This window comes from Lutjanus erythropterus, chromosome 19 (genome assembly GCF_056507025.1).
Source record: "Lutjanus erythropterus isolate fLutEry1 chromosome 19, fLutEry1.hap2, whole genome shotgun sequence".
NCBI lineage: Eukaryota > Metazoa > Chordata > Actinopteri > Lutjaniformes > Lutjanidae > Lutjanus > Lutjanus erythropterus.
In genome coordinates this window covers 1,617,280-1,642,838 of record NC_139335.1, presented here as the reverse complement: position 1 = coordinate 1,642,838, position 25,559 = coordinate 1,617,280, and the positions used below count along the sequence as shown (strand labels likewise).

The following is a 25,559-nucleotide window of genomic DNA, read 5'->3' as shown; positions in this document are numbered from 1 at the left end:
TGCATCATGAACTGTGCAAAAACCATATAACAGTGATTTAAATGAGACTTTTAGGAAAAGTCAGGGACCAGCAGCGTTGTGGTTTTTTTTTTTAATTCACAAAGTTACTGCACATATAAATAAATATGACCGTTTTAGCTGTTCTAATGTTAAGGCACACTACATCCAAAACTCTGCAACTCACACCAGGACTTTCTACATGGATGAATAAGACTACAGGTAAGACGAAAAGTGTGTATTTTCCATTTTGGGATGAACTGTCCCTTTAACTGATTTGTTCACCAATTCTGAAAAATTAGGTCAGTGAAGAATTTTGGGAGGAAAACTTGATTGGTTTGACCAGTGATGTGGTCAGATTCAGTGGATCATCACAGCTGGTGGCCGTCCACACACACATACACACACACACACACATACACACACACACACACACACACACACACACACACACACACACCGTCTTTTCACTGACATGGCAGATAGTCAAGTTTCTCTTCATTGATCTGTTGCATAATTTACACACAGTTATTCGCTCTAATAGTCCGATGGGACCATGATGGGCAACTTAGAAAAACTTCTGTTGGTCGTTAGAGTCCACGCTGGCCTGTCTGTCTGCATGGTGATGACGGGGCATTCCTGCCTCCCATGGGGGGGTGGGAGGGATCGGTTTACTGATAGAAAATATCTCTCACGGACAGAAAAATACAGCACATGTGCGCGCCATACTTAGAAACACAGAAATAATGCAGGGGCCTATTTAAAGCCGCGCTATTGATTCGGATCCGTCTAAAAGGAGGGAGCGTTCAGGGGAGTGGAACAGGGGTGTCTGTATTACAAGCATTTCTTGACCTTTTCCTGGGATGTAGTCAGGTTTCCTCAGCTCCGCCATACATCATCCAGCTAATGCAGGGCTGGCTAATGGTATTAGCAATGCAACATTAGCTTGCAAATGGAATAAATTGTGAATGGAAGGTGTGAAAGTGAGTGAAAGTGTGCAGACGGTCAGTTTGTCAAAGAAGCTGCAGCCTTTCCTTCAGCACGCCAGGTTATCAGTCATCCTGCACCGCTGTGAGCGCCTTTATTTGGTGCAATGAATGTTCCCTACGTGCATCAGTCGCACCTCAGGACTCGCTGCAAATTGTCTTTCTCATCCTGAGCCGAAATGACAGCTCTCCTGGGAGTCTGCACTGACTCAACACAGCGAGCAGCTTCAGCTTAAGTACAGTATACTACGTCTTTACTGTGACTCCCCTGCTTTCTCTCTGGTCTACATCCAGACGTGATTTCTGCACCGGCCCAGAGAAACAAAGGATAAACCTGGAGCTCCAGAGGCGGCATACCTCAGCTGGAACAGAATGGGAGCTTAAAGGCGGCACTGGAGCTTTAACGATTTCAATTTTGGCTTCGGTGGGTTTAAAACACTCATGAAACAAAATAAAACTAGCCCAGGATTTTTATGAGCGTGGGGCTGTGTGTGCAGAGAGATGTGTTTATTAGCGGGGTGTGGACGGGAGGGGGAGAAAAAAAGATTTAATTTTTATGAGCCATTGAGGTCTTTATGGTGAAGTTAACCCCAGGGTCTTGTGCGGAGGTTGATGTCTTGGTGGCTGCCAGTTCAGGGTGGAGATGAGCAACTATCAGGCGCAGCACATGTACAATGACCTCTTTATCAGCCGCCAAACACTCTTCCTCTGTCTCAGCGCAGCCTCTATCTCAATCTTCCTCTGTGTTTGCCGCCTGGCGTGCACACATCCATCAAACGCACACATACTACAAATTATTCAAGTGAGCGCTCTGTCTTCTGTTCGGGAGGGTTAATAGGGAGAGCAGAGGGGGAGGGGGGGGGGGCAGACAGAGAGGCAGAGTGTTAGGGGAGAGTGAGGAGGGGGTGCAGATGAACAGAGACGCTGCTGTAAAGTGCTCTGATTAGCAGGAGTAATTATACTGCAGCGGTGAAGGCACTGAATGCACACTGGCCACCTTCCACCACTCTGCGAGCCCAGCCACTCGAGGGCCACTGTGGGAAGAGATAGAGAGAGCAAATGAGGAGAGACGGGGAGGGGGGAGGAGGAGGGAGAGTGATGAGCGGGGCAATAAAGAGAAAAGAAGTCTGCCTTTATCTGTTTTTTTTATCTTTTCTTCTCTTATTCTTGGGGACTCAACACTCAGGCTGTCTGAGGGGCAGGGGCAGAAAAAAATACAAAGGGCATCTGCTGCATGTGGTGGGGCACCTGAGCACCAAAGGTCATGATACAGTTATGTTGAAACAGTCCCAATCCAGATTAAAACAGTTTTATTATGTGGCTTCCACCAGATGGGCACCAGGATCACTTCATCTCTTTTTCTCTACTAAAAGGGCACCATAGCGGGTAATTCTTCATGTTTTGTCCACCGGAAAGGCACCCGAGAGGGCACTTAATCACATTTGGTCCAGGACTAAAAGACACCCTAACATGAAGAAGTACCTTCTAGGGTGCCCTTCCAGTGGACAAAACATAGTTAAGTACTCTCTATCCATGACTGAAAGACACCGTAACATGAAAAAGTGCCTACTAGGGTCCATTTCCATTTGACCACTGGAAGGACACCCTAAAGGACACTTTATCACATTGTTTTGTCCATTAAAAAGTCACCCTAGACAGTACTTGCCCACATTTTACCCATTGAAAGGGCATCCTCGAGGGCACTTTTTCACATTCTCTCTCTACCATAGGGGCAACTGAAATGGCTCTTTTGCTGCATGTTTTCAGCCACAGGAGCACAAGCAGGGGCAGTTTCCTCTCCTGCCCCCCCTCTGAGTCTCCCAGTGCTTCACGTTCGATTCAGATCTTCCTGACTAGAGACCGAACAGCACCCTTTGGAAAATCTCAGCCGAGGCCAAGTGGACAGAGACCTTCCATAAAAGATGCAGGAGGTGTTTTCAATTTCAGATCAAAGCGCTTCACACATGTGCGGTGTCCGGAGTTTAATAAAAAATGTAGAAGTCAAAGCGCACTTGGCAGGAGGAAGAGCGTGCATGTGCTAGCGCGTGTTAGCCTGCTATCAGCCGTATTGATTTTGGATGCTCATAAAGAGTGTTTGTGTGTCTGAAGCTGGAGAGGACTAAGCGTGTGTGTGTGTGTGTAAGTGTGTGTCCTGCAGTGGAGTGTGGGCGCTCATAGAGGTCATTCAGCGAAACCTGAGCATGAGGAGAAGAAATCCCAGGACTCATATCGACCCTTCAGCATAGAATACCAGCACAGCACATATGCAGCAGCTCTCTCTGCTTCTTTCTCTCGTTCTCTTTCTGTCTCTGTCATTGTATCAGGTAATTGACACTTGGTGACAGCTGGATATGAACTGGGGACTCAGGGAGTTGAAAATACCCCCAATCATATCATTTTTTACCATGTGCATAAGAGCGAGAAAGACAGCAGGACAGGAATTAAAAAATATTTTCCCCTGCATGAATAACAGAATGAGAATTCCAGTGGGGCAGCTTCCTGTTTGCTGCAGAAAACAATCTGTGTGCCGAGTCATCGTAGACCACCACCACGGACGGCCTGGAAACATCATCAGCGTCACATGTGACTGCAGCCGTTACCCACAGGCCCACTGGTGCCGCATGACAGGGCTCTCCTTTCAAACGGGCGTCCCGCAAGGTCACTTATCGTGCCATCACCAGTCACCGCCGTCGCCACCACCGCTGCTGCAGAACTATTACTCAGGACGAGGAGGGTCAAAGGTGAGACCAGCTTCGTGGGTGGGCACTGAGTGGGCAGCAGAAGGGCTGCATTGTGGCATCAGATATGTGTAGAATACAGTAGATATTCTGCATGCATTCCCAAACACTGGCTCGGGACCCACAGGTGGGTGACGGGAGATTTTATTTGGGTCGCCAAATAAATAAAAAGACAATGGAAGAAATTTTAATTAAAAAGAAAACTGATTAATTAATCCTATCACAATTTTGTCAGTTGAAAAATAGGTGCAAACATGTGAAAACAGGTGGAGCGCACAGATGTAAAATAGTTGCTGTTTAATTTAATAATCAATTAATTGTTAATAATGCAGAAATGGAAGTAAAAATGCTGATTTATGCACAAATTAAGTCACAAAACATAGTGTTCTCCAGGTTCCCAGGCTTCAGATAATGTATATCAGCTCTATGTGAGATATGTTGTAGGAAAGGGTGGAGTGGAAGAGGCTGGACTACATTCCTATACAGCGTAAATCTCGCTTAGATAGATCTGGAATCTGGAAAACAGTCGTTCCCAGCATCTCAACATGTGGCACTTGGTATGCACACTTGTTTCCAGGACTGCAATCTTTTACAGAACTTCAGACTTGTTGCATATTCAGGCAATAATGCAGGGATAATTTTTTCTCATGTCCTTGCTTCTATTTTGCATAAACAAAAAATCAACATGACTAAACTTGGATCTTAGCTTGAGCTGGCACAGATGTGGCTGCTGCCTGGTGCAATAAACATTTGTTCATGTTCTAAAGTGAGAAGAAACATAACAAATACATATATATATTTTTGCATCATCTTTCCACTCCACTCAATCGTGTAAAATTGTAAACAAGACTAAGAGTCTGCAGGCACGGCAGCAGCTGTGAGGCTGTAAATAGGTACAGCAGAGCTATGAGCTAACGCTGACATCAGCATGCTAACACGCTCACAGAGAGCTGAGGCTGATGGGAATGTTATTAGTTTGGTCATGAACCAAAGTGTTCGAGTTTTGACTCGACGGTGACGCGACATGAAATGCTGTTATCACCAGAGTCATCCTCAGGGTGAGAGGAAGAGATGGAGGAGAAGCAGCAGGAGAAGCAGCACAGAAGCAAAGCAATGCACTGCTGTGGCCCCAACAGCAATGTTCTTACTTTATGCACAGTTAAAGATGCATCTTGGTCACAAGTGGTCTCGATTTTCAGTGTCCCGACATTAATATACAAATTATTAGTTAATTAGACTCAATTAAAAATAAAGTAGGGGAGACAAGGGACAGTTGTAACCCTCTTGGCTCAGCACATATAACCCCCTGAATCTTTGTGTTAAAGCTCTCAAATATTGTACAACAAATAGTTTCCAGCTTTTCTGAGTTTTATTTTTGTACTCATTTTCCTTTTCCCAGACGCTGATTTAGCTATTTATTATGATGGTTGTAGGTGGAAATTTGTTATTATGAATGTTAATAAATGTTGAAAATGTTGAAAATAACATGTAAACCCTTATAAAATACATTTAACCGTTTCTGACGGTTACAATCCTGCAGAAAAATTCAGCTGTAAATATCTGCAATCATTACAGTTTACTCCGTGTGTTGGCTGCATATTGATTAATACACAAATAAATTTGACAAAATTTACATTTTGGTGTAGCTTCATTTTTAAAAAGATAAACTAACAGAATAAATGCAAAAGTCAAAGGTCAAAATGATGCTATGGCCGTTCTTGTAGTAAGTCTGGTTGCTTTGGAGACAGACAGAGGCCTGTTTGTCTTACATAGCGGCAGTTTCTCATTGGACAAAGCTGTCTGTCCTTAAATACATTTTACTGCTCACCTCATCCACACCAGCACATTTCTTAGCTTCCTACACCAGCACACCGGCTGCTTCCTCAAACTGGTGGCGTGCAGACCGCCAGTTAATACACTGACCATCAATAAGTACCTCATACAAACTCCCTTAAAATAATCCAGACTATACTGTGTGTGTGTGCTAGTTTTCATGGAAGTCCATCCAAGAAAAATTTAACCTCAAACCACCAGGAGGGATTCATCATCTGAGGAGCGTCTGAACAAAATTTGGTTCCTATTTGTCCAATAATTGTTGAGATATAACCATTATTAGAGCCAGCTCACTGGTTAGAGGAACATCACCTTCATGCTATGAATCTGTTTGATTTCTTGCAAAAATTGACTTAATTCCACACAATTTAAAATGCAGAGCCGAGCAGATGTCTCTGTTTGGTCTTGTTTGTGTTCAGAATTACTGCGGTGATGATTTATTATGATAATAAAAATCAAAATGTAGTACATTTGATGGTGTTTGGTACTCAGAGAAGGAAAGCTGGTAAGTCATCGTCTATGTTATTATCCCTTCTTCCACCTCATCTACCTCTCCTGCTCTTACCTTTCTCCCCTCCTGCAGTCTCAGTGCCACTACAGTCTATTAAAACTCGCACCCTCCATGCGGTGCGACCACATCCGCTGTACTGCAACAGGGTGTTGACAGATTTTTGAGGTTCATTAACTTGGTAGATCCAAATACCTGCCAGCGTCTGAGGACATTAAATCCCGACCAGGTCAGCCTTCCACAGAGAGCTCAAGGCTAAATCTCAACATTCATATTAAAAGTCATTAAACTGTTCATTTAAACATTATAATGCACACAGGAGATCGATGAAAGGCCCTGCATTAGCAAGTGCTCCTGCTGCTAAGCGCTTTCTTAGAAGCATTTAATCACTCTGCGATGTAAAGTGGTCAAAGTTTGCATAAAAACCCCACATGGAAGTAAAAGACCATGACCACAAACTTCTCCTGAAGTCAGGGTCTGTTATTGGGAAAAAGATGTTTTTGTGAGGCTTGAAGATGTCGAGTCTCTCTTATCTGATGTCGCTTTAAAGAGACATACCAGATTTTTATCAAGGAAACTGAGAGCAATGCCACCTAAGACATTTTACCTCCCAGACTTGAGCCCTGCAGCCCCCTGATGAGGTCGATTTCATGCCTCGTCCGGCCTGAGAGAATTTACAGCTTCCTCGGTTACAAGCTGCCTCTTGGATGCAACAAGCTCGACTCCTCTCCTTTTCTTGCGTGCTGCCTTCTGCTTTGTGGGAGAGCAGATTATTCATTGTTGCTGTGTTGACACTGCAGTAGTCTTTGACCTTTTAATGCTAAAGCTTTCAACTTCCTGCCATTTGAAAACCCGACCATTGGTGACCTCTGACTGAGACTGAGACATACATGATGGCTCCGACACAGCTTTGAAATTCCTGGCAACAACTGTGTAGCATTTGGTGCTTTGACACATAACCTGTTCAAACAAACTCCATTTGGTTCACTTCATTTCAGCGGGTGTGAACACTTGTACTCTGATTCGGACCAAACAACCACATCAAGACATCTGGAAAAGGATTGTCTTGTTTTCAAACCTCTAGCTCCTTTGCTCTGGTCCAAACCACTGGAAGAGTTGGGAAACTTGTTTTAGGCCTGTAAAAATGTTCACTCTAGATGTGTCTGGTGCAAAAATAAAAGGTAAATTTTGCAAAGCACTCTTGACTACGGCAGCTGTTTAGCTCAGACTTGCAGAGTACGCCTTGTAGTTGCACCTGAGTATGATCAGTGTGTTAAAATCTGCCCAAATGAACCAAAGTCATATAAAACCAGAGCAAACAACGCAGGTTTAATAACCAAAGTAGCCTGTTTGTGTTGCAACCACAAAGACTAACCACAGGACTTTGTGATTAGTGGATAGGGGCTGGGCAGAGGAGGGATGCAACTGTCCATCGACCACTGAGCCTTCTACCATCGTAAAAATCATTTATTTGAGGTAGTGTGTCCCCTCAGAGTTACCGGAAAATGTATAAACGTTGTTGCCCTACATTACATCTCATGTCCTGTTTATTATTTTCTTAATAAACCTGCTTACCTGAGTTACACAAACCCACACCTGATTGGCAGCAGTGTTTCTGTTCTGCAGGCCGCAGTGTGTTCCTTTCAATCGTGCACTATTGTTTTCTTAGCTTAGCTTCCTCAGTACAGCTAGCCGGCTAACTTCGCTTCAAGTTTCACCTTCAAAACCCCTCATGGGGATGAAGGCAACAGAAGCCTGCAACTGTACAGGAGGCTGTATTTGTCCTGTCAGTCATTATTTATGACAGATGAGGTCCAGTTGCAACAGTATTTTAATCAATGATCCAACTAATGATTATTTTCTCAGTTAATCAATAGTTTGGTCAATAAAAGGTAAGAAAAGCTGTCTCAAGGTGACGTCTTCAAATGACCAAACCACGTGCAACACTGTTGACCTGTAAGTCCTGTGATTTGTTTGTAATAAGTCAGACTGAACATGTCATAACAAACGGTCCAAAAATAAAAGACAGCAGTATATGTTGTTGTTTTTCTTTGGTCTGGACGGAGTTACCTGAACTACAGGTGTGAGTGTGACCTGAGCATGTGGCAGACTTACTATGACAGACAGAGTCGCTGGACGGCGTGCACACAGCCAGCTGTATCTCAGTCTCCTCGTCACAGATGGTGCAGGGCAGGCAGGGGTCGAGGGAGCTTTCCCGGTCAGAGAAGGTATCGTCCACACACTCCTCACACACCGTGTCGTGATCGTGTTCGCAGTGCATGTACACGCCCTGGCCCGCCGGGCACACCGTGCACGGCTCGCAGCGGCTCGATATCGTGTCGAAGAAATAGTTGTAGTTGCAGACGCAAACGGCGTCGTTGGAGTCGGTGCAGGGCGTGTCCATCCGCATCAGGCCGAAACACTCGGTGCAGGGCGTGCACTGCTCCGTGAGGCTGTAGTTCTCAGAGAAGGTCTCACCTGCAGACGAGAGGACAGGTCGAAGGAGACGAGACAGAAAAGCGAGTGGGAGGAAATAAGAGAAGGGGCAAAGAGTAAAGGAGGTTAGAAGATGGAGAGAGCAGGAAATACGAGGAGATAAACAGGAGGATAAACAGTGAGTCTAATGACATTAATCATGTTTACTGCACATTCATTAGAAGGGAAGACACATTGATCCACTGGGCTCTTAGTGATTTGTGCTCCGGGACAAGAAAGGTGCTCTTGTTGGGGAGCGAGTCGAAAGCCTGCTGTGCTCATTACGATATCGATCCCAATGTGTTTGTGCTGCGCTCAGTAAACTGCTTTAATCTCAATCATACACGCAGAGTGAAGTGCAGGTGCATCAACGCGCTCACACTGACGCAGAGATGGTAAAAAGCTGTACTTAAAAGTGATCAAGCCGTCACTCGGTTATATTTAAAGGCTTTAGAGAGTTTTACTGCCAAAGAGGAGCATTTCTACTATGAACTCATCACGCACATAAATATTATAATGTTAATATAAAACTGATTGTGTTCTTTGTTAAAGCCATTCATGCAAAAGATAAATATTTGTAAAAATTATTATCTCTGCCAGACGTAAGCCTAGAGGGGATCATGCGATCGCTTTGATGTGCATGTGCATGATCAATGGACCTGAAGCTTGTCTCTTTAATACTACTGGACCAATCACTCTAATTTTCCATAATTTTTAAAAGACTGTGACAAAACCTTTTCTTCATGACTCTGTGCGACAGCCGCGGCCTGAAGCATTATGTTTCTGGGTCATCTCATCTTCCACACGGACTCAAGGATGAACGGATTGGATGTTGGTGTTCAAGGGTCAAAGGTCAATGTGAATTCATGTGCTAATTATATCAAAAATTTCACACAAATGTTTACCAGGATACTAGCAGTGTTGGAGAGTAACTACTTACATGTAACTACTTAAATGCATTTAAATCATAAAATAAAAAACTTTGCCTGTAAAAATGAAAACAGGCTTTTTTCATCTGATTTCAAAGAGACTCCAACCCAGTGGCATCAAGACTAATGAAATATAAATAGACAATCTTCTGTTTCTGTTTCAAAACCAATGAAAAACTCCTTATAGCAGCTTAAAAGAATATAAAATGAAATTGTACAACTTTGTTAGGTTTAGAAAAATACCATATTTGGTTTACATATGATGCTTTGTGTTTTGAAAGTCATGTATGTTACATCATTTCAGTAACTTAAACCTTTCATTATGAATCAGATTCAGTCATAAGAAGAATCCAGTCTCATGTGTAAAAGTCCTGTGTTTGACTCGTCCATCTGTCCTGTTGGTCTCCATATGTTGGCTTTCTCTCTCTTTATACTGATCTGTCTTAAATACTGCAGCCAGTAGAGTTCAGAAACATAAACAGAAGACCAGTTTTACTGATGAGGACGGGCTGCCATTCGCAGGTATTCCATCAGTGACATGAACCAAAGTATTGTACAAATGTAAACTCTAGATATTATGAATGTAACTGATGTCACTGAAATCCATCTCAATATTTCACTGAGGGTCAAAGTGGTGGACCGACTGACCGACTTATTATCACAGTGGAAATGTCAGCTTCAAGCAAAAAGTTAGCTCTGGTTTGTGTCGAACATTTCCCGCTCAGCTGGACAGTTGTCATCCCGCAAACTGACTTCATAATCAAAGCATTTTAAAGAACGGCTCTGTTGCATTATATTGATCTCTACGGAGCCGTGAGCTGAAGAGACAGAACGCCACAGAGGAGCTGTGGAGAACAGTGCCGAACAGAATGAGGTAAAAGCCGTGCTGACTAATTGCCTGCTGATTTTCAATTACTTCAAACATTTCAGATTTGCTCTCCAGGAACGTCGTTTGCATCAGGAGGATTCGGGAGAGTTCATCACTGAGGAAGTGATGACCTCAAATTAGCTTATTCTTACACTGAGAGGGGGACTAGGGGGCACAAAGTAATCTATTAATATTGCATGTTCATATAGAATTATTTTCAGATATAATTGGATGCCTGCTGAATTATGCATGCAGTGAGATAGAGGAGGTGGTGGTGGGGAACTGAGACCATGTGTTTTAGAGCAGCTGAAAAAAATCTACAGCTCAGATTCACTACAGACGCAGCTTCACTGTTCTCCAGTGTGTTTCACAGGAGAGCCGTCACCTGACGGGCCTCGTGCAGCAACGTTCTCTTAAATTATCTCTTATATTTTCTTTTAATTTCCTGTTAGGAGAAACACATAAAAGAAGTAAACTCCAGATGCACCAAATTATTTTAAAGGCCTCCCCTAAACTGGAGGGGTGGAGTCAGACTGTTTGTTATTAGCATCAGTTATGGCCTGTAAACACTTAATAACTGTAAGAATAAGGGCAAATACTCGAGACAAGAATCAGAGTGCCGCCATTCTGTCAGCGGTGATTCTGTAAATGTCGAGTCAGCAGAAGTGAACCAGTAAAAGTCTTAAAAATCTGATTTAGAGTTAAATAAAGTCAGTTTTAATTTGTTTGATAAAACAAAATACTTGATCAAAGCTTGAAAGAACTTTTATCTTTAATATTCAATAAATGGTATTAGTTATGAAATTCTAAATGCAGTTCTAACTTTTTATTACATTATGTCAGCTTACAGGCTCCAGAGACGTCTTCAGATGACTTGTTCTGTCTGACCAACAGTCTAAAGCCTTTAAACTGTTGAACATAAGATGATATCAAACAAATAAAAGCGGCAAATTTGTGAAGCTAAGTAAGACATTTTAATTATAATTATACCATATAATTCTATATTAATAATAACTACTGTTGATATGAATAAAAACTATAAATATTTTATATTTTTTTAAACTTGTGTTTCTTTGCACGGACAAACAATTAGAGGACTGTGACAACATACAAAGAGCAAAAGTACAAATCACAATAGAAAAACTGCCACAATGCCACAATTCAACAGAGGTGAAGGTAACTAATTACAAATACTCAAATTACTGTATTTAAGTAGTTGGGGTACATGTACTTTTATGAGTAGACTTTCATGTCTGTACTTTTACTTGTACTTAAGAATTCATTACATGATGTAATCTACTTAGTTACTTTTAAAGTCATAATTGAGTCCTGAGAAAAATTTGAATTAATATCCAAACTTTTCATCTGCATTTTAGTGGCTAATCAGGTGATCTGATTACAAACAGGCCAATGAAAACCAGGACATGTGGACAAAAACCAAACCCTCTCTACTCTTTCCACCACTACAAATCAATGGTTCCTGAGAAAATAAGAAGAAATCGTGGATATGAACAAAAATAAGAGAAAATGTGTTTGTAAGTGGTTTCTCATTTGAGGTTTTACTCTCTGGTTTTTCAGGGGCGGCACTTCAGCATCCATCCATGCTGCACAAACACTTCACAAAATGAGATTATGAGACAAGAATGCATGCTTTGTAAACTTCTAAATTAACAACAGAGACTTCCTGTTTCACTCAAAATGAAGCATTCAGCGAGTTCAGGCCGGTTTAAACTCTCCTCAGTGGCTTAACGCTCTTTGTCTTGCAGTGAAATAAATCAGTGGAACTGGGTGGAACTGTAAATAAAGCCACATGGATGTGTGTGCAACTCTTATCTGCATATGCATATGTCTGAGTGTGTGTTTTCCTGCTTAGTGGGTGTCGTGTTGAGCAACAGCATATTGTCAGTGTGAAAAAAGCCCTTCAGCAATGTCCCAGCACTTGCTTTGCGCTGTAAGAAGCTCTGGCAAGTAAACACTGGCACAGACTGAAGCTCTAAACACCTTGTAAACAGCAGCACGGCTAAGAAGCTGTAGATGAAGGCTGTCACATTATACAGAGCAGAGCAGACGGAGGTAACGATTTGGAGGCAGGTAGGGAGGGAGGAGGCGCACCAACGAGCAGGAGCGGCCGCTCGATTTGCTCCGACGAATCTCTGACTGTTTGTTTGAAACAGGCTGCGAGGGTGGTCCAACCCGAGTGCAGAAAACATGATTTAGTGATCAACGTGTCGAGGAAGGGGAAAGGGTCAGGGGGAAACGGGTCAGCCGAGGATGTAAGTGAGCTCAGCTTCCAGTGTTTTCTCTTTTCTCCATCCGTCATCACCCCTTTGCTCTTATTACTGTCCGGAGGCAGCGCAGATAGAAAAGAGTGACGCTGACTGAACGATCTGGACTCGGACAAACAACAGACCTCGGACGTAAACGATTATTTGAATTTGGGAGCTTTGAGAGCCGCTGTTTTCTTTGCAGTCAGGCTCAACTGGAGAAACTCTCCTCATTCGTTTCAATTATCCCACAGCGCGCAGGCTTCCTCGCTAATTTTAACTTGCATGCATGAGCCCCTCTGCAGTCCTTGTGTGTAAACACGTCTAAACGCCACCATATGCACCATGTGAGCATTCAACAGGCTCAGGAGGAGAGAGTGTGTGTGTCTGTATGTGTGTGTCTGATTTATGTATCATTGCTTCATCTGGGAGCTAAAAACAGGAAGTGAAGAGCCGTCAAGAATCAGGTGAACGACTTCTTTAATAAAATATGATCCTTTTTCTAATTGTCCCCAACTGAGTGATGAGCAGCAATCAGAGTCTCCATGTTCCACTGGGACACTCTGAGAAATAAAGGTGCTAAATAGAAACATACAGAGTTCTTCACTATGTCCCCATAAGAGAACTAATTTTGGTTCCTGTTAAGCCTTTTATAAAGGTTCCTCTTGGCATCATTTCAGAGGATTCTACCTAGAACCCAACTTTTATACTCCTAGGGTTTTACCCAGAACCTGCCAAAGGGGGTTCAAGGAAGAACTCTTTCTTCAAAAAAAGAGTTCTTTGGAAGAAAACGGTTCTTAATAGATCCCTTAGTCTTACAAAGAACCTGTCTTCAAATAAAGGGGTTCTTTAGAAGCAAATGGTTCTGGGTAGAGCCACAGCCCTTCATGATGAACCCTTTTGAAACCGTTATTTCTAGGAGTGTACCCTGGGGGGTGCACTTAAAAAGTGCCACTTCAGCCCATGAGAACCCCCCCCCCCTCCAAACACTGATGTTCTCCGGCCCCATTAGTGTCATCAATAATGTATCAGTGGACGGCCTTGAAACTGCCCCATGATCTCCACAATCAGCACTTTGGGTGTAAGCTTTTAGCGCGGACGGTGGCTCCTCCCACTCCGCACGGCGTGTCGGGGTCCACGGTTCAGCCCTTTTTTCTCCCTGACCTTTCACTGACTGTGTGTAAATTACCAGCGTTTGAAGAGATGTGTGACGCCTTTATTTCTCTTTTTGAACATGCAACATTTTTGCGAGTAATTATCGCCCCGCTTCATTGGTCCGTTTAGCTTCCCTCCTGATTTGAAACAGGTGTTTTAGGATAGTACCAAAGCTGTTATTAAAAGCCCAAATGAGGCAAGTTGTAATTTAACAATCAACAGTTTCTCTTGTATCCTGAGCAGAGCCTTTTTGGATTGTTAGGGTGCCATGTTAAGGAAAAAGCTTCCTTTGCCGTCATAGAGGACCTGCCAGAGGAAAATCTCCATTTCCCCTTTTCTTCATCCCTCATGATCCGGTGTTGGAAGCGATTCTTGATGCTCTGTTTCAGCCTTCAGCAGACGAGGCTGTGATTCTACTTTCCTTCCTCCTCTAAATCCCCAGTGATCCCTGGTCCGGCCGGCGAAGAGCGGGGCTCCTCTTTAAACGCTGCGTTGTCGACTCGTGAGGTTCTGCCTTCTGTCTCTCAGATCTTCAGTCAGTTTTTTTTTTCCCCCAAATGTTTCACTAAGTGAGGCAGGTCCGGCCATCTTCGTCTCCCATGACAGCAGAGAAAAGTGGAGGAGACTGATAAATATTTCAGCGCTGCTGACGCTGGCACTCGTCCCGGGTCGGAATCGGGAGGCCGCGAAGAAGAGCGGGGGTGTTACACCGAGAGGAAGTGGGGAATTAAGGGGGGGGTGGCATGGTAAATAAAGACTCACCCATATTTACCATGAAACAGGAAATGGATGTGTTGAAGTTTCTCTTCAATTATTCATTTCTGCACTTTAGAAAATGTATTTATAGCTTTAGTTTTCCAGGTGAGGTCAGTGTTTCTGCCTCTTCATTCCATATAAATCCCACTCAGACGTATTTTAGGCTTCAGGTACATTAAGATTTTATCTGCTAAAACAAAAAAAAACAATATTGAAACCAATAAAAATGCATTTGCAGTGGAAATGAGATGCAGCCTCCTGGGTATTTGAGCTTAATTGTTGAGTGTTTATCAGCGGTGAATACCGTTCCTGTACTGCAGAGCAAGATAATTGTTCACTGTTAGAGGCACAATAGGCTTTTCAATATGGTTTAATTAGCTGGATCAAATGAGTAAAGATGCACTGATGTAACAGTATGCATGATGAATGAGCAGATCGTGCCCTTTGGTGCCTGGCTCTCTAATACCATTTTATCCGCTAATACAGACGATGAGTCATAGCAACCGGGGGAGGAGGAGGAGGAGGAGGAGGAGGAGGAGGAGGTGGATGCAGGATGGAAGAAAAGAGGAGACACGACAAGAGTTGGTGGGATTCGCTGGTGTGCAGAGGGGTGGATTAGGGAGTGAATGAAGGAGTACAGTCCTGAGGGCCAGCCCACACTAAAGGGAAACAGAGCTGCAGTTTAGCATCCACACATCGTCCACTGCTCTTTATGGCAGGAACATGACGTGACGACAAATTCCTCGTGACGTCAAAGCGAAGATAAAGTCCAGACGTTTCTGAGGCTGTTTCTTTACAGACTCCAGGCTGCGCCACTCCACTTCAATTTCCTGCTCCAGTCTATCAGACGTATGCGTTTGATGATGAATATTAATAATTATCCTGCTCATTCACTCCGGAGTTTTAATGCAAAAGCATGAGAAGTCCTTTATTTCGCTTGTGTTTTTTTGCACACCGACCCATTTTTGTCAATTTCACGCCACTACCTTTTCTAACATTGACTTTGTTTGACAGAGTTGGTTTTTGTGAAATTGACTCGCAGTCATAGTTTTTTTTTTTTTTTTTTTTTTTGCATTAGTTACCCCGTGGGACTGTCGCGCTCTAGATGTAGAGAATTGGCTCCCTGCCCCTGCTGCAGCTTTTGAGCTCCTCAAGGCGAAGAATAAAACCTTCAAAAGGGGGTGAAATCAGCCAGACTTGAGATTCTTAATAAGCTAACACAACAACAGAGATTAGCATCTGTTGTGCAAACAAGTTCACAAGTTCAACCATAATCACAGTATCAATTTTCTTTGGACAGTCTGCGAGCATTCCTCCAGCATTTAATCATTTCCCTCAAAATGACATCCGGCTTGTTTACATGCACCATTTGCTGGTGTTTACACGTGTTGTCTGAACGGATTAATGCAATCAATCAATGTTCAATGGAGAGTTCACTCCAGACGTCTAAACACGGATAATTCTGGATTTCTGTTCTGTGTCAGTTAATTGGCCTGTGCATGTGCTTTTCAGGGCTGCGATTAAGGATGATATTCAATTAATCATTTTCCCAATAAATCAATTAGTTCTTTGTTCCATAAAATGCCAGAAAATGTTTTTCCCAACGCCTGAGATCACGTCCTCAAATGTCTTGTTTTGTCCACAACCCAAAAATATTCAGCTTAAAGAAAGAAACCAGCAAATATTCACACCCGAGAAGCTGAAATTAAAGTATTTGGACCTTATTTTCTTGAAAAATGACTCAAAATGATTACTTGATAATCAAACCTAGAAGAGTAGAGTCTCTGCAAGGCAAACTGAAAAAGATATGTGGATTACATTTATATATTACATTTTTGTCAGTGACTAACAGATTACAATTACATTTATTTACTACTTACATGTAATTAATTACTCTCCAGCACTACTAGCATCCTATCAGACATTTGTGTGAAATTTTGCCATAATCAGCACATGAATTCTTGAGTTATTGCCAAAAAAAAAATGGACGTTCCAAGCATTTCTGAGAAATCAGATTCACAAGAGTGGGATGGACATGAGGTTACAGTGACCTTAACCTTTGACCTTTAACCACCAAAATCTACTTAGTTCATCTTTGAGTCAAAGTGGTCAATTGTGCAAAGTCTGAAGAAAATCCCTCAAGATATTCTCGAGATATCATGTTCACCTGGCAGAGACAATAAATGAGAATTAATTTAACAGCTGACTAATCGATTAATCAACTAATCACTGCAGTTTTAGTGATTTTAAAAGGTAAGAAAATTTTTCTCATCCCAGTTCAGGGTTGCCTGCTTTCTGGGGCAAGAAAAATGTCATGTCAGGGAAGTTAATCTGGCAACTCATCCCTCCTGACCAGGCAATTAACTGTTAAAGTTAATTTATTTATTTTTCTATTTATTTTTCATCCAAAATGGCAGAAAATTCTCTTTTCAGCCTCATAACTGAGGAAATGTCCCTCTTTTTTTGGGCTGTTATTATCTTGAACTGAATATCTTTGGATTTTACAAAACAAGATATTTAAGGGCTTTTTTTTTTTAAGTAGAAGTAGATTTCTGAACAACTTGTCCAACCAGGCAAATGTAGAAAAGCATTAACGTTCAGCCCTGCAGTCTTCAGCTCCTCCTGAACTGCCAGCGATGCACCGACATCTTAAAGGACACAAAGAGCTGCAGGAACGTGATGCAGAAAGACCCCTGCATTAAGAACAACACATTTGTTTGCAGCGTTGGCTCGTCTTCTTCGTTTTCTCTCCGTGATGTTGCGGTGTTGGCGCCTCTCCCAGCTCTGGTCTGTAGAGCGAGTGCTAATGGTTCACAGCCGTAACACATTTGGACCCACTTACAACATATGAATTCCTGCCTTATTTCTCTGGACAATTGATGAAAGAAAAGCAGACACTTCATACAAATGAGTCAATTACTGGACAATAAGAGTTTGTTTTGGCTTTGACGTTCCCTTTGTTTGGAGTTCAGGGCTCCAGCTACTTTTAAAAGCACAGAAAATGAAGTGGACGTATAAATAAATGTGATGTAAGTGCAGAAATTTGCATCGATCGGATGTGAGAGTGAGTAATGCTGCTGATGATGACATGCAGTTGAGCAGCTGTGCATCACTCGTGTGTTTACACCGAATCTGATTGTCTCCAGATTGAATTTAATCCTCTTCTGACAGGAAGTGAGAGTCAAGTTTTAACATTTTAGTCATAAAAAGTTACCTCTACAACCTATTAAAGGATCAGTTCACCCAAAACAAAGGGAATAAAAATCATATTTTGTAGTGACTGTGAGCAGATTGGAAGCACATGTACCAAAGAGGGAAACTGATGATGTTATATTTGTGCCAAGACATGTTGCTGTTGTTCAGTGTTTCAAACACCACAGATGGGGACGGCAACACAAAACCTCCGCACATAAAACCGATAACTGACAGCACATAAGAAAATGCTCCCACTGTCTAATGAGGCACCTTTTATTATTGGTTTATAAGAAGGTGAGATAATTCTACTAATTTTAGTAAATAAACTGATGGTGACTGAATGAAGTTGTTTTATACTCATAATAATAATGTGTTGAGAAAAAAAAAAAGTCCTTTAAACGGACAATGAGATTAAATCATTTGGGGACAATAAACTTCAGCGTCACATTATTAATGTGTAAAATAAATAACATCTGAGTTGTAACTAAGTTATAAGTCATTTCTAAAAACATCTCCCTGGTTTGGCTGGCCTCTGATCTGTCTATGTTCTATAAATGTCATCAAGCCTGTAGTTATAAACTGTAACACATCATTAACTGGACAATATTTAATTTGTAAAAAAGCCTGTGACGAGTCTGGAGGCCAGTCCATGTTTCACACTTTATTAACTTTTACAGAGTTAATCCAATGGCATTTTTAATAACCTGACAACTCTGAAGTTGTTTATATTAATGACTAATAACTGATCTATAAAGCATTATCTAATTATTCATGAACCATCAATTAAAGTCATTTAATACAATTATGAACTCTGTATAAAATGTGCCCTTTCACAAAGTGTAATGGATTATAAATAAAGCACTAATGTTGTTAGTAATTTAGCGTGTTGTCGCAGCACTATTTTGTCTTTTCACACGTCACTTCATGCCATTTAAACTACACTGAATTATGCAGAGATGGTGCATAATTTTACACACAGATATCACAGAACAGGAGTTTTCAAAGTGGGACGCAGGCCTCTGAACAGTTTCAGGGGAGGCTCAGTGAATGTAAGTGATAAATATTGCATTAATTATTATATTAGTTGTCAAAAGTTGATAAAATTTGAACAATAAGCCTAAATGTATGGATTTGGGGAAGTTTACTGTTTTCAAACTTCTCCTTGTTGTAGATTTTATCTTGTTGCTCAAACATCAAAAGGAGGAAGTACAGAGGAGTCCAACATGTCTTACACTGAAACTGGTTTATTAAAACTTGGCCGAGGAGAAACGACTCACTTCAGCCATAGACTGTATATTAAATAAATTTAAACCTATCAAATATACAGTCTATGGCTCCTCCTCACTATTTGGACTCATTTTGGATGTGCAATTGTTGCACATACGCACATGGCACATACGGCTCCATCCAGTTAATGCACATGTTCAAATTAGATGCATACAAATTAAAATCTTGACTTACTGTCCAAACACTGGGCACAGACCGTCTGCGTGGCGCCACATTTCTGCACCACTCCCTCTCCAGGTGGACACTCCAGGCAGCATTCTCCACTGGTGGTGTACTGACCGGAGTCACAGGGGACCTCCACCGCCCGCTCCGTCTTAGACGCCAACACTAACGCCACCTGGCACAGCGGGACAGCGGTAGAGCACATCAGAGGAGCGCACACAGAGAACAAACTTTCACACGTATACAAACACAGAGAGAACAGCACAGGGCCACTGTGACTGGAACATACACAGCAAAACAAATTGATGAAAATTGCTGCCAGGTGTCCAACCTGTTCCTTAAATACGACCGCTATCAGGATTCATCATGAATCATTTTGTCTCCACCTACATTAGACACACTTTGAACAAGGCAGTCGCCTAAACTGCCTTAATAGCTGCCCTGAAGGCACATCAGCTCTAATAGTAAACCTGTGACACGCTCCAGCCGAGGCAGTAACCGTAAAATCATGTGTGCATGACATTATACACATGCCCGTCCTAATTACTGTCTAAAGGTGAGAGGAGCTGTGAACATCAACCTCTGCTTCCGATCTGCGCTGGCACACATACATGTGAGGACTTTTAAAAGGGAATAATGCACTCCTTCCCCCCAAACTCCTAACTTTAACCACCATAAATGCCTGGTGAAACCCATCCCTAAATCTCACTGTAACCCTAAATAAAAAGTCTTCTTGCAGTCTTCACTTTCCAATAATGTCCTCGAGGTCTAAAACTCAAACAAAGACAGACACCCACATTTTTGTCACATAGTGAGACACTGCATTGACTTACCCTAACTTTAGCCAAGTCTTAAAGGGGACATCTGTAATATGTTTTCTGTAATAAATCATAAAATGACCACAATATGTCATCACAGATTATGGAAACATGTTTAACTGAAATACTCTCTGACAACAACATTACAGCTGCAGTGTCCTCCCATGAATTTTCTACTCAGGGCCAGAATGACCCTCTGTTCATATTAATGGCAAATGTTCGCCAAACGAGTTACTGTCTGTTTATGAGAGTAAGAAATCATAACTCAAAGTCCAGAGTGTGTATTTTTGAGGCAGTGGGCTTTAGTTGTCTGGATAAAGGGGCTAAATTTTGCATTGACAAACTGACAGTTATTAACAGCTGATCAACTTGTAGTATAGGACCGTGCTCGTCTTGCTCTCCTGCAGAGTTCCAAATCACTTCAACCATAGACTGTACATTAAGTGGACTGCTAATTTTTGCATGTGCAGTTGCCCAGTTTGGAGAAGCAGCAGGACTACTGATGTCCTGCTGTGGACACGGTCAGCAGCAAAACATATTTTAACCACCGAAAAAAGGTCCATCTAAAATAGTCAATATCAGTTTCTGTGAAGGCTATTTTTGAAATATTTTCACCACTTTACCCTGCTGTCAGACAGCTTTTTCAGATGGGAAGCCACTGGCATATAAGGCAAATATCGCTCTCCCCAAAGCAACCATACTCCACTGGCAAAAACAATCATTTTACTGTGCAAAACATGACAGTTGCTTGTTACCCCTGCCTCGATCAGTTAGTTAGCTTTTGTTATTTTAAGACTTCAGTGTTTGAAAAGGTTAGTTTAGATACACCAAAGTCACGCAATAGTGCAAACAAGCTTACAGAACAAGTCACCAATGGAGTCTGGTTGCAAGAGAATATATTAGTTTTAGTAAAGTAAAACTGTCAAAATATCCTAAATACAGTGTAAACGTACACTGATTTTTTTTTTTAAGTGGCTGAAACCCGTTTTGTTGCTGATCCTGTCTACAGCAGTTCATCGCTTAGCTTCCATGCTGGTACTCCTGTCTGCTTCTCCAAACTGGGGGCATGCCGACTGCCATCTATTGGTAACACACTGACTCTGGCTGGATGATGTCTGTTGACTTGGTGTCCACAGTGAAACACCGTGATGGACAATGATCTTGTTGCTGAGTCTAAAACGGTCTCCATCTGGGCACCACATGTCTGTAACTTAGTTTAGTTTAGAAGGAAAATAATAAACAAGACATGGGGACAAAGTCCAATGAAAAACAGCCTCTTTTTATTTTCTCTCCCACATGTCAAAAATAACTCTACGGCAACTCTGAGGGGACACACTGCCTCAAATACAGAGGGGTTTTAAATCACGGTGTTACAAAGGTAGAGGGCTCAGAGGTCGATGACTGTCAGCCATCAGCCCAACTCTAACACTGACTATCAATAACTCCGTCCTTCCAGGTGTGATCGCAATATTTCATGCAAATTCAACCAAACCTCATGAATTCTGTACAACCTTACAATTTTGTCCAAATTCCACAACTTTTCTGCAAATTTGACCAATCATTGTTGCTTCCATTCTGTTCCCTTCCACCAATCACAGGAGTCTCCCACGATTTGTCATTTTTGCTGACATTTGTCACTGCACTGTGCACTATTTCATAATTTTGTGCCGTTTTGACTGAAAAAAATCTAAAAAGATTCTGCTTCTTCATTTATAAATACAGCAGATTTTTCTGATTTCTGTAATTCAGAGCCTTTTTGGTGGTCAGTTGGTCAGTTGGTGAGTTGGTGAACACTCAGAACACAGTGTGGACTTGTTCTTCCTGGAACAACTTGCCTTCAATTTTTAATGAATAATACAAGAAAAACTGCAACTTTCTTTTGCAATTTTCACTTGAAATATGCCTGAAAACACTGCAACATGCATTGCCATTTTTATTTAGAAAGGCTGCTGTGAAATCAGGCATTTTATGCTGGAACAATCCCAAAAAAAGACCCACGAAAGCCTGGAGGGACTGATAAGTACCTCGTACAACCCTGCTTCAAAAAAATCTGAACTATCCCTTTAAATACCTGCAGCATGCAGCCATTGCACGGCACATACACAGACTCTTTCTTCCTGACTCGTGAGTATTTCCATACATGATGCAGTTTAAATCCTTTTAAGTGACAGTTTACTTCCCCTCATCCTCTCTAATCTGTTTAATCTCCTCCAGTTATCACCATCTTTGTCTCCCCGTGTCTCTCGTTGCAGTTTCTCTGTCCTCTCTGATATAAATGCCACGCAGCTCCACTGGCAGAAGAACTGAGGCTTGTTCCACTGGTGTGTATACAATAACGTTAAATAAAAGGAATTCATATCCTGACGTTTCCGAACAAAGAAAACCATTATACTGAAACACTTTCATGTCCTGTGGCTCTTATTATGTAACGAGCAAAAGCTCATTTCCACTTAATTCACATTTGCTGAGACATCAATTCAATCTTTTCTGTCTTTCTCTCTCTCATTCGTCCCTCCCCTCCTCTCTCCTCTCTCTCTGCTGTCCCTGCTTTCATTCAGAAACAGATGTACTGAGCAGCTCTCTCTCACACACACTCACGCTCCTCTTGCTCACGATTTCCCCCTCTCTGTCATTCTGCTTTCTGCTCTCGAGGTGTGTTTCATTTCTCCTCCAGAATCTCAACATTTCTGCACAAATCTCAGAGTGTATAATCAGCGTTAAAGTCACTGCAAAAATGAACTTTGGCTGCAGCCCAAAACCTCAAGAGGGTTCCCTCTTGTATCTGCAGAAGGATTCATGTCCCTGACTGCTGCGCCAACTCCCTTTCCTGTGACATCTCCCTGGAATATCACTCAGCTTTAACATAGATTAATGGCAACATCAGTGGGAATTTTCTGCAGCAGCAGGAGGAACATGCATCCACACACACACACACACACACACACACTGACAAAAAAAAAACCTACGGTGACCCAGCTGTGATATGCTTGGTTTGTATTTTCCCCAATTTCATGGTCAATTTGAGAGTTTATTTCTAAATTTAATTCTAGCAAAGTGCACCCGACCGTCGCCACCCTTTAAGCCAGCTGTCATAACAGAGTGTCCCCTTCACGTCCACGTGATGACTGAGCCGCACAGCCCAATTAGACCAGCTGCTGTGGACATACCAGAGCGCCCGGGAGGATGTGCCCTCTGCTCTGCGCTTTATCACCGCCGACCGTCCTCCATAATCAACTTTTTTCACATTATCAGAGGAGACTCGTGTTCTGTGTCAGAATCAGCCAAACAACTCAGCAGTTCATGCTGGATAAGACTGTAATGAATCAATTTACTCTCCATAAGCTACAAAAAGCATCTTTATCTCATCCGACTTTTAAGATTCAAATAGGCTAGAAAATTAGAAATAAATAACTTCTTCTCATTAATGTTATTAAAGTCTGTGCCGAGTCAGCAGGCTGCTCCTGGACGTCTGGATGCAGGAAGCTCAGTTTTCCAGAAACTAATCTGAGCAGGGCTGTCGAACTTTTCATCCCTGGATGGAAACCAAGAGGAAGAGGTGTGTGTGTGTGTGTGTGTGTGTGTGTGTGTGTGTGTGTGTGTGTGTGTGTGTGTGTGTGTATCAGAGGTGCACAGACATCATTATCTGTATCTGTATCTGTATTGTTTCAGCCAAAAAAGTATCTGTATCTGTATCTGGCTATAAGACCAGAAGTGGGTGTGGTTTATACCAAAAGTCACATTAAATCTCTAACTGAACATTGATTTGCAGTGCAACTGTTGTGCTTTAAATGCATAAAAATGATTTAATATCAGCATAAAATTAAATTAAAAATATTTCTTTCTTTCTTTTTATCTTTTTTAATTAAACTACATTTTATTAACTATAGCAGAGCTTCTTCTTTACTCACCCTTAATATTCCTTCATTGTAAAATAGTTTGTTTTATTTTTAATTTCTGTAATAAATGTTCTGTATAGAATTTTAAATATTGTTGAAAGAATTACATCTAAGTCTTGCTCTACAACCCTGTGAATGATGCCCTTTAACTCGGGGACACTGCAATAAAAAAGATAAATATTTCTAAATTAAAAAAATCTGTTTTGCATTGGAAAAAGGATGTCTTCACAGTAAAAAAAAAAAAATACAAATAATATATTTAAAATATATTAAAAAATATCCTTCTTTTGTAGGGAATATCTTAAATTGCATCATTAAAATTATGTTGTTTTCACGTTTCTTGCTTAAAATTGTGTAAAAATGTACTGAGATTTTTATTTCCCTGAGTAATAACAAGCAACTTTGGGTGGAAGAATAATAATTTTGTATTCAGATTCAGGTGCATCCCCAGTGTGTTTGAATGTGCATACATGGGCATGTATGAATGAATTTAACCTGTGCATATATCACATGCAAATCAGCTGTTTAGCTACATGTTTACAGCAGGAAAAAACGCCACACTGGCCCTTTAATGAGGCTTTTTTTTTTCTTTCTTTTTTTTTTTTTAGAGGGATCACCACAGTGCACAAGTTAATCCATGTTCAAGACATCATAGCAAGATAACAGGCATGACAAAAGGGATTATAAATGCCAATGAAGCGCTCTGAAGTCAAGAGAAACTCACTACAGAAGTCCCTGCAGGATTATTAATTATCACACAAACTCAGATCCGGTGTGAATATTATCATAAACACCACCAGTGATTAAAAAATAAAACCACAAAGTGCAAAAACTCAGCAGCGTTATGAGAATGTAAGAGCAGCGCACACTAGTTACTGTACAGACAGACTCACCAGAGCGCACAAAATCACCAGCGGTAAGGTAGTAGTCATGCTGCGTCGCCTGCTGGAGTCACATAAAACAGATCTTGTGCAGAGAAGGCAGCGCTATGTGGAGGAAGAAGAGGAGGAGGAGGAGGAGGAGGAGGAGGAGGAGGAGAGCCGCTCAGCAGGAGTGCTCATTTTAATTCCAGCAGCACGAATTTTTATCAATGAGTCCTCCGCGCCATCACGCGTCTTGTCCGGGACCTCTTGGAACTGGAGTCAGATGCGACTGTCTCTCAGCAGCAGCAGCACCAACAGCACCGCTACAGGGAGAAGAAGAAGAAGAAGAGGAGGAGGAGGAGGAGGAGGAGGAGGAGACCGTCCTGTCCGGAGTGCTGCTCAGCTGCAAGTGCACTGCAGAGGAGACGAGAGGAGAGGAGAGGAGAGAGGGGGGCACGTCCACCCTCCAGTTTATTACCCCTGATGATACTCCTCCTGCAGCAAGACTGTAAGACTATACAACCTGCTCCTCTCTCTCTCTCTCCTCTCTCTCTCTCTCTCTCTCTCTCTCTCTCTCTCTCTCTCTCTCTCTCACGCGAGGTCTCATCCAGAGCCAAAGTGACATGAAACTGATCCACATTAATGTCTGACACATTCAGCCGCATTACATCTCACTTTATTTATGTGGCCAAAAGTATGTGGACACTCCTGACCAAGTGCTTTTTTTGTTTGTTTGTTTGTTTAGGGGAGACCTGGGGCAACTGATCCTTCGCTTCAGCTCCTCCTCCGAAAAACAACTAACAAATCATAGCTTAGCAACCGTAACCAC

At 42.0% G+C, this 25,559-nt stretch overlaps 1 protein-coding gene across 1 annotated transcript in view; it reads right to left on the bottom strand.

The window, feature by feature from the left end:
* Nucleotides 1–25,201, bottom strand: part of ngfra (nerve growth factor receptor a (TNFR superfamily, member 16)) — a 41,043-nt gene extending 15,842 nt beyond the window's left edge. Inside the window, exons 1-3 of the mRNA XM_084744745.1 lie at nt 24,761–25,201; nt 19,166–19,328; nt 8,178–8,540 (exon numbers count right to left, since the gene is read on the bottom strand). Of these exons, the coding sequence (XP_084600871.1) occupies nt 8,178–8,540; nt 19,166–19,328; nt 24,761–24,799 (565 nt within the window). The 5' untranslated portion in view covers nt 24,800–25,201. The remainder of the gene's footprint in view (nt 1–8,177; nt 8,541–19,165; nt 19,329–24,760) is intronic.
* Between the last annotated feature and the right edge of the window lie 358 nt (nt 25,202–25,559).